The sequence below is a fragment of the Chanodichthys erythropterus genome, chromosome 5 (assembly GCF_024489055.1).
Source record: "Chanodichthys erythropterus isolate Z2021 chromosome 5, ASM2448905v1, whole genome shotgun sequence".
In the NCBI taxonomy this organism is placed as follows: Eukaryota; Metazoa; Chordata; class Actinopteri; order Cypriniformes; family Xenocyprididae; genus Chanodichthys; species Chanodichthys erythropterus.
Window position 1 is genome coordinate 8,759,622 of NC_090225.1, and position 22,879 is coordinate 8,782,500.

A 22,879-nucleotide genomic window follows, 5' to 3' on the forward strand; every position below is an offset into this window, starting at 1 on the left:
GGACTCGCGCCAAGGGCCCTATAGGTCTGCACTACATGACGTCACCAAAGTGTGGACTCTGAGGAAGTCCACAAGTCCGGAGTGTGCCATTTGGGACAGGGCCCAAGTAAAAAAATTAATCTTTTAAACGCATCTGGGGCCCATTCACACTGAATGAATTTTGTGGTTAAAACAGAGATGCAGGTCAGTATAACTGCAAAAATCGCAAGGTCTAGAGTTGTCAAAAGTACCGACTTTGGTACCAAGTCGGTACGGAAATTTTAAAAATGTGATGCTTTGTGCGGATTCGCACACCCTTTTGATTGGCCATTGTGTTTTCTCTACAAAAGGGGGTCTAGCAGAAAAAGTTTGTGAACCACTGCTCTAGAAAATGCATGCAAATGAACTGAAAAAGTCTAAAAAACTAAACTTTTTTTTTTTTAAGAGTGATTTGAGCAAAAGCAGCATTTACGATACTAATGTCTTTAGGTTTTACAGCTTATTTGAAATATGTCTCCATCTCTGTTCATAAAAGGCAGGCCTTATGGGGGATTTTATTGATTAATTACAGTGAGCATCCGAGTTTGTCTCTTTACCTCTCAGTTGTTGTTCATGCTCATGTTGAGAGATATTGACTCTTCACAGTGAGGGACTCTGTGACCGTCTGAATGCTAGGGTTGTGACTCATTGTTTTTTGAAGTTGAAAACTTTTGCCAACACTATCGCTATTCTTTATCCAAACCATCATCAGTTTCAAAAATAACTGTGCTTCAGTTATTCTACCATGATGCTTAAAACCCCCTAAAAGGCTTTTATAAAACTGTGCCAACAGCAATATTATTACAGAAAAATTATCAATAACATCTTATAAAACAGTTCTAATAAACTATAATAAATAAGCTAATATATAAACAACAGATAAACTATATTGTGATATATATCATTATATGTACAATACCATTCAAAACTTTGGTGTCTGTAAGATTTTTTTTTAATGTTTTAGAGAGTAGTCTCTTATGCTCACCAAGGCTGCATTTATTTCATCAAATACAGTAAAAACAGTGAAATGTTATTATAATGTAAATAACTTTTCTATTTTATTATATTTTAAAATGTAATTTTTTCCCTGTGATGACAAAGCTTATTCTCAGCATCATTACTCAAGTCTTCAGTGTCACATGATCTTTGAGAAATCATTCTAATATGCTGAATGTGGTACTCTTACTTTATGAATGTTGAAAAGAGTTGTGAAAGTTAAAGTAAAAAAAAATAATATAAAAATGTAATGTTATAAAATATTTACTGTCACTTTTGATCAATATAATGGATTATTGCTGAATAAATTAATTTCTTAAAAAAATAAAATAAAATTTTTTTTATTTACCCCAAACTTTTGAACGGTAGTGTAAGATTTTGCTCATACCACAATAGAAAGGACAATTTGTCTGCAGAAGTTAAGTGATGGGAGTTTGAATTCAGCAGATTGTCTAAGCTCTTTCTCTCAGCTCTGCATGTGTGAGACGCAGCACTCTGAGTAAGACTCTCAAGACTTGCAATAAGAGCTTTATCACACAGGCTTAGAAAAACTCTCCATAAAGAGATCGAAATAAATCTGTGGCGCCCCAGGAGGGAGTGGGAGCACACCAAATCTGTACAGGTGAGTTATTCTGCAATGTGGTATTTTTGGATAAGAGGGAAAGAAAAAAGTGTGCACGGAGAACTACGGAAGAACAATATCACAATAAAACTCCATGTAGACGAAAATAGTAAGTCCTAAAGTTCTCAGCTGATCAAAATACCATCATACGTACACACATACAAGTGCATTTAGCCTAGAACACAGCATTGTTTTGGATGTTCGTTAAGTTCTGTCGCAAATACTTTGTTTTTTGTATCTTTAGGTTCGGTATTAAAAATCACAGTGTGAACGCTAAGCGAACCAGGACTAAATGTATTGTCCAGACCAAAAGAACTAAGAGAACCTAAGTGTGAACACACCCTTAGAGCTCAGAAGATAAATGTTTCAAGAGTCTTTCCACATCTCTCCTGAGCCTAAAATAAGTCAGAGCTTTCAAGAATGGACGCTTTATTCTTTTGTCTTTGAAACACACAGGGATGAATGAAAGAGAGGGAGAGAGTAAGGTGATGCACAGAACTCAGAATGTGAGATGTTTTGAGATGCAAAACCGGTTTGGAAAGATTTAAACAAAAAATACACATGATTCATTCATTTGACCTCTGACCCACCTTCTCTCGGATCTCCAGTGCCCTTTTACACAGAGGCTCTGCTTCCTTGTACTTCCCTCGTTTGCCATAAAGAACAGCCAGGTTGTTCAGGGTGGCAGCCACCTGCATACACAGGAAAACATAAACATATATTTATAAACACATATATTTCAATTCAACTCATTCAACCAATCAATGATTCTGAATTGGTGCAATCATTTATATACAATTAGTCATTTCATCTTACGGAAAATGATTACTTGATGGAAATCCGATCAAGGTCAAATTTTCCTAGTGTTGGCAGATTAACACGCATATACACCCTGTGCATTATGACAGATGTGTTCTGATCAACCTTTGATTAAGATCCTACAGTGCATGTGAGACATACGTGTGTGTGACAGACGGCAAGAGTGAGGAAAAGAAAAAGGGCAAATTTATATTGTTTTGGCCTTGTGATGATATTAGATATTTACTTCATATATTCATCTCTCTATATTTACACATTTATTCTGAAAAAGGGTTGTTTTTTCTATCAAAAAAACTCCCATTTCATCAAATAGCCATTGCAGCCGAATACTAGATTCAAACTATTTAATATAAGCACTAAAACAAAGTAAAAAAAAAAAAGATGTTAATAATCAAGCCATGTTTTTCTGCACTGTTTAAGACCATGAATAATAATAATAATAATAATGATAATAATATTATTTAATCATAATTTTTACGGGTCATTGACGAATAATGTTTTTAAAAGTGTAAAAAAAAATAATGGAGATATAATTATTTTGATGTTTTATTAAGTGTTAACAATGAGATTATGTGGTTTTATTATCAATTAACACAGCTTTTATCATTTTTTACAAGATGGACATTATTTGTCACCAAAAAGTCACTTGGTTTAACCAAAATTTCAGTTTTACAGAATGACACTTTTGGTTAGACCGAATTACGATATTACGATAACAATGCTGACAGGCTGATAGCTAGTTAGCTTGCTAGCTAGCTAACAAAAGGACAATCAAAAATTTTATATTTAGTACAAGTTTTTAAAATATTACAACATTTTCCATGTTTTATAGCGGTTGTCCCGAATGACCTGATGTTTCGGGACATGCGTATGAGCAAGCGAAAACATGAATTTTTCAAATAGTTACAAGAGAGTTAGTTACTTTGCTTCATGACCATGTGGTCCTTTGCAGGTGTCTGAATGATGTCACATCCAGTCACATGATACTGACCACATGACTTGATCCAAAATGGTCCCTGTATATTGGTTACTCCGAATGACATCAATGAAATTCATTTTCCCGGACATTTTTTCTCATAAACCAACAACTTCTACACATAATTTTAATACTATTTTGCACTGTTGATATATGATGATATAAAATCATGCCAGAATAAAAAAAGATATAGATTTATTACATTTTAAGATACTTTAAATCACAAATGGAATGGCTGTATTGGCCTTTGGATGGTTAAACCGAATGACCATTTTGACACTTCAAATCTTTAAAATACCTTTATATGTAATAAAAAAGTTATATGTACCTTTATATGTAGTTTATCATTAAAACCTTTTGGATTCAATAAAAGAGATCTAGTTGTACTACTTTGCATACTTTGGATGTCATATCTGTGTTTTTTATTATTATTATTATTAAGGAAAAAAAAATGGCCCATGTCATTGACCCTTACACAACTTCAAAATAATGTATGATTATTATATACATAAATTATATTTTTGAGTGATGCAAACAAATAATAAATCCAAGTTTTTAATCCATTCATTGATATAAAAATATTAAACTGAAATGAATTCACAGAAATGATTCAAATTGGCCAATTCTAACAGCAAGTTTAAATCAGAGACGGTAAATATTAAAGTAATAAAATATAGTTCTTAACACACTTGCACATTGAGAGATGAGGATTGTGAAACCAGTCTGAAAAGTGCATTAAAGTCATTATATTCACAATGTTGTTTAATTTCATGTTGCCCAGAAAATCATCACAAAGATGAGTATTCAGCATATCATCCAGATTCCAGTTTTAGGAAACAGCCAGGTAGAAGATAAAGAATGAAACAGAAGACAGATCTATAAAAGGTGTTAAAGTATCTAACCTCTGCAGAGAATTGTGCGACGCTGGTCCTGATGAGAGGGTAAGACACAAGCTTCACATGACAAACTCAAACTTCGGCAGTCTGTGCCGCTTATTTCAATATATACACAATACACTCACACACAGCACAGAGAGACTGTTTTCCCCTGTAATGTGGAGAGCACACTGATGAGAGCAGGACAGGTTCTTACCGCAGGGTGGTCTCTGCCCAGGGTCTTCTCTCTAATGGCCAATGCATCGTTAAGGAGGTTTGCTGCCTCTTTGTATTTATTCTGGTCCCTGCAAAGCAGAAAACACTTTCACATCAATCTATTGCGACTCGTTGTGCAACAAAGGTCTTTCTCACAAGAATCTGTTTCCATGGCAACAGGGTGATGGCACAATAGCTTAATATCCCAACGGCTTGTGAGCCGGGTATTACCATAGTTTACAACAAAAGCTAAGGAAAATTAGGTTCTCAGCCCATTTGTTTAAAGCACTTGTTGATACCATACTGCGGTTTAAGATACATTAGAGATTTAATAGGGAATTTTTCCACTTAAAGCGCTGTGACAGAACAAAGTATTTAACATGAAACAAACTACATTACTTTTAAATTAAGAGTTTGGTGTTGGTAACAATTTTTTAAAATGTTTTTGGAATATGTCTCATGCTCACCAAGGCTGCAATTATTTGATCGACAACAGTAAAAACACTAATACCGTGAAATATTATTACAATTTAAAATAAATGTTTCTATTTAAATATATATATTAAAATATAATTCATTCCTGTGACCGCAAAGCTGAATTTTCAGCATCATTCCTCCAGATGAAGTCTGTCACATGATCCTTCAGAAATCATTCTAAGATGTAATTTGCTGCTCAAGAAACATTTCTAATTATTATCAATGTTGAAAGCATTCTTGTGCTGCTTAATATTTTTGTGGAAACCATAATGCATTAAAAAAAAAAAAAAATTATTAAGCCCAAACTTTTGAATGCTGGTGTAAAATTGTACAGTAAATTCTGATGAGTGGACAGTAAACCAATATATATTTCATAGCTAAAGTTCTTTGCTGACCTGTAAACGAGGGCAAGAATGTTCAGCATGGTGGCTACATCGGGATGATCGTGTCCAGATGTTTTCTCTAGATCCTCCAGAGCCTGTTTGCAGAGAGGAACGGCCACCTCATACCTGCCCTGTGAGGCGTACTGGATCACCAGGTTGTGGAGGGTTCGGAGACGAGCGGGGATCTCATAACCGCCCTGCTGCGCTGCTGCCACTGCACTGCTGTGAGGAGGCTGGACTGGGAAGAAAAAAAAAATCATAAAACATAGTAAAAATCTTTAAATATCTGCTGTCTATGGCTATGTTCCAATACCTTGTTGATGCCTACCTAGACATCATTTGTAAGCATAACTTACAAATGCTCATTTGCTGCATCCGAAATTGCATACTGTCTGAGTAGGTACAACATTTAAATTTGAAGTTATTTTGAAACCATTAAAAAAGTATGTTCTATATAGCAGGGGTTAAAGGGATAGTTCACCCAAAAATGAAAATTATCCCTTGATTTACTCACCCTCATGCCATCCTAGGTGTATATGACCATCTTCTTTCAGACAAACACAATCAGAGATATATTTAAAAATATCCTTGCTCCTCAAAGCTTTATAATGGTTTTTGTAAGAAAAATATCCATATTTAAAACTTTATTAATTCAAATAACTAGCTTCTGGCGGACGACCGTACGCATACTGCTCAGGTTGACTTGCGGCAAATCACAGGATAATTTTCATTTGGGTGAACTATCCCTTTAAACAACTTCAGATTTTTTTTTAAAGTTGCCATTTACACGATTAAAGTCGAGTCGACGTTGACTAGTCCCTGATGATGTAATTTATGAACAAATAAGCCTGAACCTCAAGCTGTGACTCAAATGCATATGATAATAAAAATCGATTAATAATTTAAATACTTTTAATCTTGAGCCTCAGCTTAAATTTGTTGAGAACCACTGAACTATTGGAATAAGTCTCTTACAGTGGCATGAAAAAGTATGTGAACCCCTTGCAGAATCTGTGATAATAAAAAATGCATGTTATTTTTTATTTAGTACTGTCCTGAGTAAGATATTTTACATAAAAGATGTTTGCATTTATTTCAAAAGACAAAACAATAGCTGAATTTATTAAAATAACCCCATTCATAAGTATGTGAACCATTGATTCTCAATACTGTGTGTGGTTACCTGATGATCCACGACTGTTTTTATGTTTTGTGATGGTTGTTCATGAGTCTCTTGTTTGTCCTGAGCAGTTAAACTGAGCTCTGTTCTTCAGAAAAATCCTCCAGCTCCTGCAGATCATCAGTTTTCAAGCATTTTTGCATATTTGAACCCTTTCCAGCAGTGACTGTATGATTTTGAGATTCATCGTTTCACACTGAGGACAATTGAGGGACTCAAACTCAACTATTAAAAAAGGTTCAAACATTCACTGATGCTCCAGAAGGAAACACGATACATTAAGAGCCGAGGGGTGAAAACTTTTGAATTCAAATATCAAGGTAAATTGTACTTAATTTTTCTGCCGGGAAACATGCAAGTATCTTTTGTTGCTTCCGAAGGGCAGTACTAAATGAAAAACAATGATATTTAAACAAAATAAGAAAAATTGTGACATCTTCATCCTGTTCAAAAGTTCTTTAATAAATTCAGCTATTTTTTTGTCTTGTGAACTAAATGCAAACATCTTTTATGTAAAATATCTTACTCAGGACAGTACTAAACAAAAAATAACATGCATTTTTTATTATCCCTCTTATTTTATTAAAATAATTCTCATTTTCACAGATTCTGCAAGGGGTTCACATACTTTTTCATGCCGCTGTATGTGGTCGTTAACATGCTGTCCATGTGGGGTGTTTGAAATCAGTCACTTTCAGAAGCTGCCAATGTAAATGGTAGCAGACAGTTCACTAGGTTTTTCCTGGAACAAAGCCCATTTAGTTTGAATTAAGATGGTCAATTAGCACAAGTCAACATGTAGCTTTCCAATAAAAGTAAAAAAAAAAAATATGAACTGAGACCCCAGAAAGAACTTCTTACTATAGGCACAAGATCTAAGAGCCCATATTTCCTGATTAGAAACTTGCCTCATACTTAAAAAGACCAAAACAAACTTTAAATTTGCCAGCTCAAATAAACTAAGAATCATCAAATACGTGGCAGAGCAAAATGACAGTGAACGGATTACATTCCCGGTACTTCAGGAATGAGGAGAAGAGATTAATGCGATCTTTCTTAGAGCAGATTAATGTCGGTTCCTTTGAAAAACTCTACTGGAGATCATTTGCTGCAGGGATGCATCACTGACAGTCACACAGCCTTCTGGCATTCATGTGTCAGAATCCGGGCTAATCTGAGCACGGCAGTGTCAGCCTGCGACATATGATGCTTTCAACTCCTGTGCACTGTTGCGCTTTCTGCCACAACACGACTGGGGCTGCCCTTTGATCCTCCTCCACATTCAATGAGGCAATTATCAGGCAGAAGAACAGAGAAAGTGGAGGGGTGGAAAGAAAATCCAAGACGGGAAACTGTTTAGCAGAAAATATGAGAAGGAAGAACTGTGGTTCTTTTCTTTTCCCCCAACAATACCTTGTTCCTTTTAAGTCCTCCATAATTTACACTTTTTACATTTTTATTTTGAGCTTGTAAACAAATATGATTTTTTTCTTCATTTTCATATTCTGGTTGTACCGTGGTACAGTGATGTATCAGACGGAATGGATGTATCAGATGTTTTAGTGGAGGTAAGTTTACATTTTGAATTCAACTATTTTCTCTGTACCCTGTGCTTTGCCAGGTCAGATGTCCAAAGCTCAGTGCTACCGGGTTACTTACTGCCAGGACCCGGCTCATCCTGCTCATCTGGAAAAAGATCATCCAGTGTCTCCCTACTGGAATCAGAGTCCTTATCATCCTGATGAGAATGAGATGGAAAGAGGTGGAGAGTGAGACCAAAAACAGAAAGACAGAGATAAAGGCTCTATGGTAAATAAGATCAAGTCTCACTGATGGGCTGAGGTCCTGGTCATATTTCTTGAGCTGATTCATGAACTCCAGATGTTTCTTCTCCTCCTCCAGCTGGGCCACGCTCTGCTCACTCTTCTGCAGCCGCTGCTGGGTCCCTGCCAGCTCATCCCTCAGCCACTGGTTCTCCTGACACAGCCTCCGCACCTGGAGAACAGGAAAAAGCTGCTTCAGGGCATTTTCACGATAGAGCTTTTAAACTAATTTGTGGAAGCAAACAGCAACATTGACAGCGCACATTTTGTCAGCAGCCTTGGTTCAGGAAGGGTACTTTTTTTCCTTTAATTTCCCCATAGTTCCCATAACTACTAAAGCAACCAGCTCAGAAGTAAATAACATTACAACTTGTGATTATAAGACAAATATAACCTTTAGATTGGACATATTTTATGGACAGGTCCCTTACAATTAAGATTTCGGTTGTTCAAGTAAATCATCATTTAATGACCTATACAGTTACATTGTAAAATATACAGTAAAATGCAGGGTTTTGAAATAAAACGTAGGGTATTGAAATTGCGTTTGAATGCGTGGTCGCGTTTTACTTTCGCTTTTGCGATCGCACGTACTCTATTCTAGTTCTAATTCTACAAGATAAAACATTTGTCGGATGCTTTTAGGCTCTGTTGTGCAACGAATCCTCCGCCATGGTCTTGTCAGTCATCTCGTCATGTGATCATTGAACTCTGATTCCTGCTACATTATGTACAACTCTGCAGCTCGTGTTGGATGAACTTGATGGGATTGAAGCAACCATCATCCAACTGAATTAAATGGTTTTTATTTCTATAAAAAAGTAAAACAACATTGGAAGCATAAGGTAAAAATAGCAGTGGCATATTCTATCCTAATTTCACCCTCACACTCCATCATGGCAATATCGCGAGACAGCTTTTCACCTCAACGAGAAATCGCAAGATCTCGTGGCACAAGATCTTGTCACACCCCTGCTTGTCTCAGTTTTTTTTTTTTTACCGTAATTTAACAGGATATTTTTACATTTTATGATATTTCTTGGCAATTGTGGGTAATTTAGTCATTAACCAATTCGACAATAAAACAATTTTTCAAAAATTAGACTAAAATCACATCAACTTATTGATGTTTACTTCATGAACCTGACCATACGCTCTCTATTGATTTATTCTTAAGATATAGACAAGTGCCATTATGTGCGTGGGCCAAAACCATGAGTCAAAATGTTAAGTGAACCATGCTTCCAATTTTTGGTACCTTCTCTTCCTGAGTGGTTACCTATCTGAAGTTGATGAAACATTGATGAAATAAACACTACAATTTGAAGCCAAATAATACAATGTGAAATATATCAAATGGGAGCAGTGGGATGGAATTAAATTTACATTTGGACTTTGCAATCAAACCAAGTCTGTGTGCCTGTACGCCAATGAACCTGAGAGCAGAGTTTAATTTTTGATGTGGCGCAGTGTGCGTGTGTATGTACCTGTGCTCGAAGCTTCTGTTTCTCTGCCTCCACTGCGCTCAGGTGCCCTGACAGAGCCATCATCACCTGCGCCGATTGATAAAAGAAAGACAGAGAGCAGTCATGATGTTACAAAGGCTACAAGCAAATTAATTCAAAAAGCATTCACTATTTCATCCAACTTTGGAAGCATTTCCACACATCACCTGTGCTTCGCTAAGGCCCAGCTCCAGCATTTCCATGGAGCGTTGGATCATGGCTGTCTTCTCCTCAACAGCACGACCCTCCTGGCTTTGTTTGAGGCAGCGCAAGGTCCCCATCAGCCCCTCCAGGATGGCCTGATGTTCTGCACGGAGCGCCTCCAGCCCCTGCATGACCTCCCGTGTCCGACATAGCAGCTCGTCTTGGGACAGCTTCTCGCCGGGGTCCCCCTGCCCCTCCGTCTCCTTCACACACACCACGCTCGACATGTCCTCACGCATCCTACACAGAGATGCACAATACAAGAATGAGAACAGAAGTCTGGGAGCTTTTCCTGTTAAGATGAATGTAGTGTGTGTGTAAAATTGAAATTAAATGAAGACAACGAAGACAATTCAACGAGAGTCGTCTCCTTGTTCTTGTGCCTTGAAACCCTAAACAAATAATTCAAGTCACTGTAAATGTGAAGCGGCGAAAAAAAAAAAAATTAATCCACAAACATTCCAACATCTCTAGGCAGAAGAATGAATTCCCTACCCAACTCCCATAAAACACCATGGGAACTGGACCCAATATGCACTGTAGAGGTTACACGCAAACTGAACCATATATCTCCTCAAACTCTGAGTTTTATTTGCTTTTAATCCAAATTCACCTTCTGTCACTGAGACAAACTTCTACATTGCCTTCAACAACTTATGTAACAGGACTAGGAACCTATAGAACCGCTTGAGTGGAGTAAATCTGCTTAGACCACTTGCAAAGCTTTAAACAATGACTGTTTCACTTAACAGTATTCGAGTTGAAGCAATGGACATCACCGAGAGCAAAATGCTCAGATTTAACCAAATTAGTTGAGATGGACTACATAGACAACTAGGTTTTTACGAGAGTGGTGCTGGTCTGGCCAAAACACGTTGCCACAATGCTATGGTGCTCTAGATGGTTGACAGGGCATTACTATGCAGTTGCTATGGTATTCCAAGTCATTTTTAGCATATTGCTCAGTACCATTTTACGGACCCACCCCAAGTCTCTATGATATTCTCTAGATATGGCTCAAATCCTTTCTTCAATGTAATATTCTTCTATGGGATTTTTTTTATGTGAATGCATAGCGTATGTGTACAGCTGAATGCACAGCCTTTAAAAGTATATGCCATTTGATTCTCAAAACATGCGCACTAGAAAGTTTCATCCTTGTTCAGTGTCTGCACTATTTCTTTCCAGAAGTTATAACCAATAAAAATGGTCATGCGGACATATGCAAGTGATTTGAGAACTTAAAAAAATAAAAATAAAATAATAATAAAAAAGGGCCACTAGGTAGTGTGCACATGGCGAATGCATTTACGGTGAATAGAGTGTACATTGAAAGGCTTGTGCTGTGTAGAGCTGTCAAAATGGCTAATAAACTAAATTCGAATTTTATACTTAAATAAAATATTACTAAAATTAGAATTATGGCCCAATGTCAGGCCATCGTTGACCATCATCGTCAGCCTAGTTTTTGCTGCACGTTCCTAACTGACTAATCGGACCACCTGTCGGCAGCTTTCAGCCGATTTCGCATGTTAAGGCCACCGGTGAGAGAGATCACTCTGATTGGCTGATCAGCTTAGCAAACCAGTACACGAGAAGAAAAACAGAAGTGACGAAAACAAGTAAATACCACAATCATCGATTTGTTTTACGATATATCCGCAGTCCTAACTCTTTCTGTTACCTTTTTTGAATTTGAAATACAGACTACTGCCACCTGCTGGCATGGAGAGTTCTTTGATGTTAACAGCAGACATCTCAACAAACCACATAATTTGAGGTATTCAAATTCATTTCAATTCAAGTTTGTAGCACAAACAGTGCAGGACGAGTTACTCACAAGAATAAGTATTAAAAAATCACTAATCTTAAGTAGGAGCCTTAGCAAACACAACTAACACGAAATTCTAAAATAAAATTAAAGACAAAAAGTAAGTTCACTCAGAGGTGCAATAACAACGCAGACCTTCTCCAAGAATTTGAGAGGCTCCTCACTCTTCCCAGCCTGGCACAAGGACACAAAGCAGCTGTCTTTATTGTTGCCAAGACACAACTCACCTGGTAAGGCAGATCACAGTTGCTAAGAGAGTGGGTGAGGCACGTTAACGTAAGTGCACTGGGAGCTGTGAAAACCAAAAGAGCAAGAGAGAACCTGAGATTGTTGCCCTTTCAAACGCAATACATCCAGACTACAGCGAAGATGTTGGGAAAACCCATTCATTAGAAATAAACACGTCTCCTAAGATTTCTTTTCTCTTCTGAAAACAACCGTACATTCTCCTCCCTGCAACGCTGATGTAAAGAGGAGGTGGGTCTACGTGCCGCTTCTGAGCTTCGGGCCTGTGCTGTATATACTCCTGTGGGAGGGGAAATAGGAAGTGAGACGGCAGAGATTCATGTGACCCATAAAGCTGCTTGTCGTCTGGCATGTGACAACCATTGGGCAGGAAACACCAATGCATGATGGGAATTAAAGTACTGATGAATCTGCAGCACAGATTCTTTAGAACAGACTAATCTCACAGCTTTTTTCCAGTGGGGACCAACCACTGAGACTCTCGAACCCCTGATATAACAATATTAGATATTTCATTACTGACATTAACAAACATTATTACATTTTGGGTATTATGAATATATAATAAGAGTGCAAGACATTTTAATTAGTAGCATAGAAATGCAGTGATTTTAATAATCTGGCTGTAACGTGTTTTGGATCATAACCAATAGATTGCAGATATTAAAATTTTAAACTATTTTGTCTGAATAAACTAAGATTAAAATAAACTGAAATCTATTATTTTAAAGTCTACAAGTGAATTTATATGTACAGTATGAAAAAAATTATATTTAAGACTTTATAAATATTACATTTCAGGGTGTTAATTAAATTATTAGTGTTTGTAAAGACTGCGATTGTTAGAATTACATGGTAAATGTAATCAAAATGAGAATATGCAATATCAACTAAAAAATATCCAACACTGGCAGATAACTGATGTAGTCGAAATTGTATCATCATCCCTACTTTTCAGAGGCGAAAAACAACAACTTTAATCTAATTTAACCAACTTTTCACCCATGTATGTATTATTTACATTAGGACAGGTTAATTTAACCTAAGATGACTCCTTATATTTCTGTTTACATGCAAAAACCGTCAAATAAACCTAGACGCTCTCCTTATTTTGGTCCTATTCTCCATGATCATGATTTGTGTTTTCAGATGCATTAAAGTACAAAAGGTAGCAGAAAGACAGAGGAAGGGCACTGGAAAGGCAAGCAAATGCACAAAAGAGACAGAGATGCAAATTTCATGCTGCTGTTTAAAGTGCAAATGTGTGTTTCAGTGCTTTGTGCTGGTGTTACACAATCCCTGTTCTTCAAAGCACACCAAATGCACACATAACTATATATCATAAGGTAACGGATCATCTTATCGGTTTTCAGTAATACTAACGGCACATAACGGACACAAAGAGGACTGGCAAAGTTGATAAGAGAAGAAAGGAGGCAAAGATTCAAGAATTTCCTCTTGCTTTCATCTAAAAAAACCAAGAGAAGTACAAAAACATCTGCAACTCTGGCTTCAGGGAAAAAGCAAATTTGAAGAACACTTTTGAAGTTTGCAGGATAAGGCCACATATCTCAGGTGTATTAAATTGTAAGAGTTTTCGAACTAACCCTTTAAAATAATAATTAACTGTGATTTTTTATTTTAACACTCAATTATAATATTTATTATGATGCAGGACAGACCTTGAAGCAGAGAAATGAAAGTTTAGTTCAGACAGGCAGTTAAAATCTGGCAGCAAATGTGTGAAAATCTGACTCAAATCCATTTAGAAGTTTGTTGTCTGAATGTTCAGCAAAAAAATTAAATCCATTCAAAATCGGATTTTCGGGGTGAGGGGGCATTCAAGACTGAACCGGTAACTGCATATAAACACTGTGATAATCAGTGAAATAGTGAATGTTTTAGAAGAGAACACAGGCATAAACATGTCAAATTCAATAATGCCTCCAATGGTTATGAGTTGTTCAACACCAGGCAAGATGAGCAGAGGGAAAATTTCCATTTTTCCCAAAGACAAATGTGCAGTGTGAACAAATCCTAACTGTATGAGATGATATGAGAACAGTTAAATAAAACACGCTGCAGGCCTGCACACCTCCTACTCACTTACAAATGATAACGATTAGTCCTTTATTACTCAATGTGGAGATGTTGAGAAAGAACGCTAGAGATGCAGTAATAAAAAGAGGAAGCTGAGGTTTGAAAGCAGAGAGCTGAAGAGATTGAGCAGGTTGGCTGAGAGGCTCATTACTCAGAGCTGTTAAGCCGATAGAACTACTACAACATGACTCACAACCCTGTCCATCGGGGGAAAACTCTCCTGTGACCTCAGGAGGATGGGGGGAAGGGGTCGAACCAAACGCCTGAAACTATAACAACATCCACGCTGTCGAGTCACAGGAAGAGATATTGCTGACATTACAGGAAGGCCACACACCAAGGAAGAAAAACAGGACAGAGATTAAAGGAATAGTTCACCCTCCTCTTTGGACACCTCCTCTTTGACATTTCTTCTTTTGTAAAACACAAAATGGCAATTATATATAGAAAGTTGCAATAATTATTTTTTTTAATTATTAAGAAAATCCTCGTCATTATAGCAATGTTAATTTCAATATTAACATTAATATTAAAAATAGCACTTATTTTGTCTCTTAGAAATGCACATTTGACAGTATCTTGACTTGGGATGTGGACATACATGTATTTTAATGAACAAAAAGAGTAAAAGCCGTAAAAATCACTGTAAAAAATTAAAGGGATAGTTCACCCAAAAATGAAAATTTGATGTTTATCTGCTTACCCCCAGAGCATCCAAGATGTAGGTGACTTTGTTTCTTCAGTAGAATACAAATGATGATTTTTAACTCCAACCGTTGCCGTCTGTCAGTCAAATATGAATGGGAAATTCTACTATAAGAGTAAATAAAACTTGCATAGACAAGTCCAATTTAAACCCTGCGGCTCGTGACGATACATTGATGTCCTATGACACGAAACGATTGGTTTGTGCGAGAAACTGAACAGTATTTATATCATTTTTACCTCTAAAACACCACTATGTCCAACTGCGTTCAGCATTCGCTTAGTGAGGTCTGATCACGCACAAACCGATTCGTTTCGTGTCTTAGGACATCAATGTGTCGTCACGAGCCGCAGGGTTTAATTTGGATTTGTCTATGCAAGTTTTATTTACTCTTATAGTAGAAGTTCCCATTCACTCGCATTATTTGACTGACAGACGGCAACAGTTGGAGTTAAAAAACATCATCTGTGTTTTACTGAAGAAACAAAGTCACCTACATCTTGGATGCGCTGGGGGTAAGCAGATAAACATCAAATTTTCATTTTTGGGTGAACTATCCCTTTAAGGCTGCCCCTAATAGTTGAATAAACGTTAGTTGAGGGTTAGTCAACCAAAATTTTGTTAGTCGGTTAGTCTCAGGAAAAAAATCTTGTGGCGAAGTCACACAGTCCGTGTGGGACAAATAGTTAACTGCGGGTCAAGTGGTAATTACAGTATGTAGGGCAGGGAATCCAAACGTTCGCCTAACATCTAACGACCTCAAATATGGCCTATCATTTGAAACACGCAAGTAGCAACTTTACATGGCTGCTTTTTACGACATGACATGGAGACGCCAGAGTGATCACTTGCATTTTTTCCTGACAACAGTGGAAATAACATAAAATACTCCTTAATTTTTGGCCATACAGGTACATTATTTCTCTCTAAAAGGCGCTACTATCCTGCAGAGATGGCGTTACAGCATTGTCTACTTGCAGCGGACATTGACTCAGAAAGCATTATAGTTTATTAATAAATAATTAAAAAGGTCTCCTTGCTACTTTTTTCCCCCGACACATTAATTATCATTATTTTGCCGGTGCTTTGCAGGCTTATTACGCCTATATATATTAAATGCTCATTATGGTTTAAGCTAGTATTCTCCTCAGTGTATATTTAAGTAATTAAATGTGTGATTAGTCGACTAATGGCTTACATGAAGTCGACTAGAAAAATCTTTAGTTGGAGGCAGCCCTATAAAAAAAATTATATCAGAATTTTTATAAATTAAAATTTAAATATTCTGACTGCATGAGTTAGAACTCTTATAAAATTAACTGTTGGTCGTCCATAGTATCATACATCTGTACATCATGATAACCACAGGTAAAGCTAAGCATAGCCACATTATGGTAAAAATATGTGGTATTTGTTATGAAAAACAGTAGCCTAAAGACATTTAGTATAAATTCTAATGCACAAAAACTGATATATCTTAACAAAAATACAGTAATTATATTCCTTACTCCTTTAAAATATTTAATGTATACATTAATAATATATAATATTCCATTATACCGATATAAAATTTTATATGAATGTCCCACATTTCCGGCACAATACCATGGTTACAGTTTGTGTTAATGAGTAAATGCATAGTAAATGTTGGTGATTTGTGGATTGAAAAGCCTTCTGTTTCATTGTTGTTTTTCCTGTTTTGCACATCAGTGTTGTTGTTGAGAATGTCAGCGCTGCTACATCTTGCAAATTTAAATCAGGAGACATTTGATTTGTGGTTTATATGGGAGAACTCTGAACCGAACTTGAAGACGTTCAGCAAGTGTGTCTTGAGCCGGGCTGATAAATGCTCCGAGTAGCTCTGTTTCATTCTGCTTTTGGCACATTTGCCTTTTAATGTTTCTCATACACAAAAGAAATGGCAGCGCAGATCAGTATGACGGTCTGCAACACAGATGCAGAGCATTATTTGCATAGTACATAAACACTTATCAAACTTTTATCATTTTATTGAGGATGATTATATTTCAATAATTATCATTATCACCCAGCCCTAATTCTTATCATGTTTAAAAGAGTTGTGCTGAGTTATATTTTTGGGGGGAACCGTCATACGTCTTTTCACGATTGATAAATAAAGTTCAAAAGAACAGCATTAATGTGAAATATAAGTCTTTTGTAACATAAATGTTTTTACTGTCACTTTTTATCAATTTAATGTGTCCTTGCTGAATAAAAGTATTGATTTTTTTTTTTTTAATGAAGAATCTTAATGACCCCAAATTTTTGAATGGTATTGTATATTCATTATTCATTATGATGATGACCAAGTCTCAATCTACAGGATGACATTGTTTGCGAGAGGTATCATTAACACTGAGGCCGGTGTCTGTGTCCTTGATCGCCTTTTTTCGCCTTGAGCTTGAGACTCTTGAGACCACCATGAGAAACTGCAGTGTGGTGCTTCATTTTAATGAACTCTGCAAAAGAGTGTGATTGCTCTGACACTTCAGTCCAACCCACTCAGCTTCAGACGCCACCACCTCTGACTTCTGTGTGTGAATGCTAGAGCACAGTGTTACACTAAAGCTTTGCCTTCTTTCGGTGTTATTTTGGGAAGCATCTTGATGTCTGTTTTTAACTATCAGCTGTGCATGTATAAAGAAGAAGTGAAACAGTGTTAGCAGAAACAATGAATCAAGAAAACATTGTTGTGATGTTAAACCTACAAAACCTACGAAATCAAAAACAAACCTAGTGTGATATCCCATATAACAAGACACGGACACATTTCCATCACACAAGCCACAACCCACAGTTCAATTCAGATGAACACGTTCAGTATAATCAAACGGATGCACGTTGCTGCAGCACAAGTGTATGAGTGGCCATAAATTGTGCTTGTGTTCCTGTGTGGAGCCAAATTTATAACTGTCCCATTGATTCCCCAGAGAACCAGCCACCTTCTCATTGAGAAGCCACTGCAGCGGAGCCCGAGCTCGCAGCTGGCCACACATTCAAACCGCTCCGAGACTGCATCTCCTTCACTAAAATACAAATGCTTTCACTGAGCAAAGACGGACTGTATGTCAACTGAGCAGAGCAAGCCATCTGAATACTAAGTAAAAAAGATCCACGTCACACAGCAAGATCAAGCACCTTGCTCAGCTGATTCCAAGCTGTAATCATCATGAAATTGGTTCTTTTTAGTAAATGTTTGGGTTGCAGGTTATCAAGGAGTGAGACAAGGATTATGTGTTTAATTAAATTAAATGCATTTAAACAATTAAAACTAAATCCTTGTAGCACACAATTTCACTTGATACTATTCATCACTCAACTGGTCTAACAAGCTCCCAAAGTCTCCATCTGAGACCAGCAGAACCAGTTCAATAATACGTTATTATAGAATTATGCAGAATTATATATTATATTATATTATATTATATTAAATTATATATATATATATATATATATAGTAACATGATCCTTCAGAAATCATTTTAATATGCTGCTTTTGTGAACAATTCTTATTGGTGCTCGATTATTAACAAAGGTTATTATTATCGATGTTGAAAACAGTTGTGCTGCTTAATATTTTGTGTGAACTACGATGCATTTTTTAGACAAATATTTGAATAGAAAGTTAAAATATAAAGTCTTTTCAATCACTTTTGATCAATTTCATGCATCTTTGCTGAAAAAAAATATCACTTCCTTTTTTTATATATAAAAAAATCTTTAATTTTTAATGAGAAATGTTACTTGAGCAGCAATTCAGCATATTAGAATGATTTCTGAAGGATAATGTGACACTAAAGAGGAGTAATGATGCTGAAAATTCAGCTTTGCCATCACAATGACATTTTACAATTAATTAATTACATTTTAAATTGCCATATTTCTCAATTTTAGTTTTAGTGTTTTTTTCATATGCACTCTACTTAGGGGTGCAGTGATTTTAAACTTCTTCAACACCGATTTTCTGTATGTATTAAGGATCAATGGTCCTCAATGCTGAAACACACCAGCACTGAAACTTATGATATGAATCAGGTATATTCAATAAGGGAGATATGCAAAATGTGGGGTGCAGGATTGAGCACCACTGCTTTAACAGACATCATGGACAGCTCTCTGGAGCAGTGACTAACAATGAATTAACACTGATCTATTGCTGGTTTAATATTGATCTAATAACACTGATCTTCTGGATGGTTTAGAGCTGTATCATAGACAGCTATCTGGTGCAGTTACTAACACTCACTCATCTGCTGCATGTCATGGCCTGGCAGGGCTTTTGCCTTCTCTTACACACTCTGTTACTTAATATCACACATCTGACTCTTAATATCATACCTCTGAGCAGCCATCCGCCCTGTTTACCAGGTCTAATAAAGTGATAACGATCTCTAAGTCGTTTAAAGGCGATGTAAACACTCATTTGACAGGTAGACTGACACTCCCAGCAAGCCTCGGTCGGGAGATGAGCGCGTGAGTTAGCTCGTTAGCATAATGAACATCTTACCGTTCAGCGGGACATCCAGATCACCCACAACTGTAACAGGGTTTGTTCCTCCGTGTCCCACCACGAAACTCAAGTAAATATAACACTCCGCAGCTTGATTGAGAGGGTTTGGGACTGGAATAAGGCAGCCGGACCAGTTGTGTGTCCTCCTCTCCAGTCTTCCGGAGCTCCAAGGGGGGAAGTTCCTGCCACTGGCAGTACGATTCCTCCAGCACGAGCTCAAATCACAGTGGCGCAGAAACAACAGATTATTAATCACATAGTCATAATATGTGAAGCGCTGTTTGCGAAAACAGTCGGATCTCAGCTCAGACGCATCTGTCTGGAGCTGTACGGAGTGAAAATGGCGTTGTATTTCTCCCGGCAGGTTCACTCCTCCTCATTATGATGTCATCCGAAGATAAAAGGAGAGATTTTTTTTTTTTTTTTTTTTTTTTGACAATTTACTCTTGAATATTTTGAAAAGGAATGTGAAATTATTGATGTTAGCTGTTAATATTACTTTTTATTTCGTAAATTTCTTTAGTAGGCATATTTGCCAAATCAAACCGAGTATAACAAAGATTTAGTTTATTTAAAGGATTAGTTCACTTTCAAATTAAAATTTCCTGATAATTTACTCACCCCCATGTCATCCAAGATGTTCATGTCTTTCTTTCCTCAGTCGAAAAGAAATTAAGGTTTTTGATGAAAACATTCCAGAATTATTCTCCTTATAGTGGACTTCAATGGCCTCCAAACGGTTGAAGGCCAAAATTACAGTTTCATTGCATCTTCAAAGCATTCTACGCGATCCCAGACAAGTGATAAGGGTCTTATCTAGAGAAACCATCGCTCATTTTCTAAAAAAAAAGAATTGCAGCAGTGTAGACACTGCTAAGTGTATTACTGCCCTCCACAGGTCAAAGTTTGAACTAATTGTTATATACTTGCACTAGCATATTGTATATGACAATTTAGTTCAAACTTTGACCACAGGAGGGCAGTAATACACTTAGCAGTGTCTACACTGCTGGAATTCAAATAGAAAAGAAGAAGAGAGTTAGTTCAAGATTAGCATTTATGGTTAAAATGTCTAAAATGTTAGACCCTTATTACTCGTCTGGGATCACGTGGAACACTTTGAAGCTGCAGTGAAACTGTAATTTTGACCTTAAACCGTTTGGAGGCCATTGAAGTCCACTATATGGAGAAAAATTCCTGGAATATTTTCATCAAAAATCTTAATTTCTTTTCAACTGAAGAAAGAAAGACATGAACATCTTGGATGACATGGGGGTGAGTAAATTATCAGGAAATTTTAATTTGAAAGTGAACTAATCCTTTAAGCAATATTAATATGAATCGTCGGATTAACAGTTTATTATTAGCCAGTGGCTAAATAATGTTTGATATTTAGTTGCCTAGTGCGAAATTTAACTTAGTCGCATAAAGGAGTGATTTAAGCTACTCAGCAATAATGAGTTGAGTGATATCGCTACCAGTTTAATTAATAAGACGTTAATACTGAATATCTTGAGATTCAGAAAGAAATTTGTTGGTAGTTTATTTATTTCTTCCCTGCCAACGAAAAAAAACAATATCAGAATAAGCTAATTCATCAAGCTTTGCGTGTCACCAAGCAACGCACAGAAAGAAAGCCGGTCTGGAACACCATAAAAGAGCGGAGCGGAGTTCCAGAGATTTCTCCGCCTCTCCTCAAAGCATTTGATATTCCCTCCGCTCTTGTTCCACTCCTGGTTTTACATTTCTATACATCAGGCCCACCCCGAGAAATTCTCATTAGAAATTTTATGAATTATTAGCCTATAACTTCATCTGCATTTTGTACCTTAATATGGGAATTCATTAATTGTATGGTCCATGTTACATATATTTATTATTTGACTGTGATTCATTCAAAATAATTTACAAGTACAAAGCAGCAAATAATTTAGATTTTAATTTAATGCAATATCATTTTAGTATCACTTTTTTTATTCTGAACATTTTACAATACAATTTTCCAAAGCCATGTTTGATTACCAAAGACAAGCTTTAACTCTATCAATGTTTTAGCTTTAAAAATATATGTTATAATTACTTAAAAGGATAGTTCATCCAAAAAAATGACTCGCTTGTTGTATTCCTCACTTGTAAGTCGCTTTGGATAAAAGCATCTGCCAAATGAATAAATGTAAATGTAAAAAAATTTAAATTCACCCTTAGAATTTTAATGTGTATTTTCACATTAGATAAGGCTGCTATAGATTTGGCTTTCTATAAATACAACTGCCACACAAAAGTGCATCTTTCCTCTTCACATGTGTAGCTACAGTAACGTGTTAATATTCAGAACTTGGTGAGAAGTCTCAGATTATAAAAACTGCTTCTCTCTATTGAAAATTGAGAATAGAATGTCTAGCCTGCCATTACAATCTCATATATACGCTTATACAGGAAGACAAGCATTTTCAGAATTTCACAACAGTTCCAGATTTTGATGCAATGTTTGGTCTAAACTTCCACTTTCTACATAGAGACAACACCATAGAGAGCAGTGGCTGATTTACAGTCTTTATTTGTGTTTCATGTAGTTTTGCCTTTCTCTCGTCCAGTCAGTGCTCTCCATGTGTTCTGTAGAGCTACTCTCGCCATCAGAAGTGTAATGGTGAAGTTCCGTCTGTACCATTCCCTGAAACACAAAAGGTTTGTAAGTAACCCTGTTATAACATTCAGAAAAATCTATTTTTTAATTAAACAGTTTGAGCTTTTAGACAAAAGAGAGCAGGTTTTAAAATTATAAAAGTATTTGAATCTCACCTGTTATAACTGGAATGCCTTGTAATGTTTTTGTCCAGGAAGTGTTTGTAGAATACTGCCATTTCTTCACTACTTAAAGTCCTTTTCCTTCCTAGAACCATAATGACACAGTACACACAATCACATATTAATTAGCAGTGCCAAAACATGTCCTCTACAAATTTAATATTCAATTACCAGGACAATCAGTATGAGTCTCTTAAACATTAACATTTGGTTATATCCTTGTCAGTTAGTGTAATAAATATACTGTAGGTCAGGGGTGCAAAACTCAGTTCCACGGCCACAGCCCTGCAAAGTTTAGCTTCAACCCTAATTAAACGAACCTGATCCAGTTAATCAAGTCCTTCAGGCTTATTTGTAAACTACAGCTGCATCCGAAATGGCATACTTCCCTTCTACACTGAACAAAGTTATAAACGCAACACTTTTGTTTTTGCCCCCATTTTTCATGAGCTGATCTCAAAGATTTAAGCCTTTTCTATGTACACAAAGGCCTATTTCTCTCAAATATTGTTCACAAATCTGTCTAAATCTGTGTTAGTGAGCACTTCTTTGCCAAGATAATCCAT

At 36.5% G+C, this 22,879-nt stretch overlaps 2 protein-coding genes across 6 annotated transcripts in view; both read right to left on the reverse strand.

Annotated features, from left to right (window-relative positions):
• klc1a (kinesin light chain 1a) overlaps positions 1-19,870 on the reverse strand; it is a 41,205-nt gene extending 21,335 nt beyond the window's left edge. For 4 of the 5 annotated variants that reach the window (XM_067385904.1, XM_067385905.1, XM_067385903.1 and 1 more), the window contains exons 1-8: positions 19,506-19,870; positions 10,058-10,334; positions 9,873-9,938; positions 8,393-8,557; positions 8,222-8,300; positions 5,395-5,620; positions 4,524-4,611; positions 2,227-2,328 (exon numbers count right to left, since the gene is read on the reverse strand). In XM_067385904.1, the coding sequence (XP_067242005.1) occupies positions 2,227-2,328; positions 4,524-4,611; positions 5,395-5,620; positions 8,222-8,300; positions 8,393-8,557; positions 9,873-9,938; positions 10,058-10,333 (1,002 nt within the window). In that variant the 5' untranslated portion in view covers position 10,334; positions 19,506-19,870. Of the gene's footprint in view, positions 1-2,226; positions 2,329-4,333; positions 4,362-4,523; positions 4,612-5,394; positions 5,621-8,221; positions 8,301-8,392; positions 8,558-9,872; positions 9,939-10,057; positions 10,335-19,505 lie in introns of all 5 variants that reach the window. The other variant, XM_067385908.1, reaches the window with a different exon arrangement.
• Positions 19,871-21,407: 1,537 nt separating this feature from the next.
• The window catches only part of coa8 (cytochrome c oxidase assembly factor 8), a 10,985-nt gene continuing 9,513 nt past the window's right edge, over positions 21,408-22,879 (reverse strand). The window contains exons 4-5 of the mRNA XM_067385143.1: positions 22,308-22,398; positions 21,408-22,179 (exon numbers count right to left, since the gene is read on the reverse strand). Coding sequence (XP_067241244.1) covers positions 22,074-22,179; positions 22,308-22,398 — 197 coding nt within the window. The 3' untranslated portion in view covers positions 21,408-22,073. The remainder of the gene's footprint in view (positions 22,180-22,307; positions 22,399-22,879) is intronic.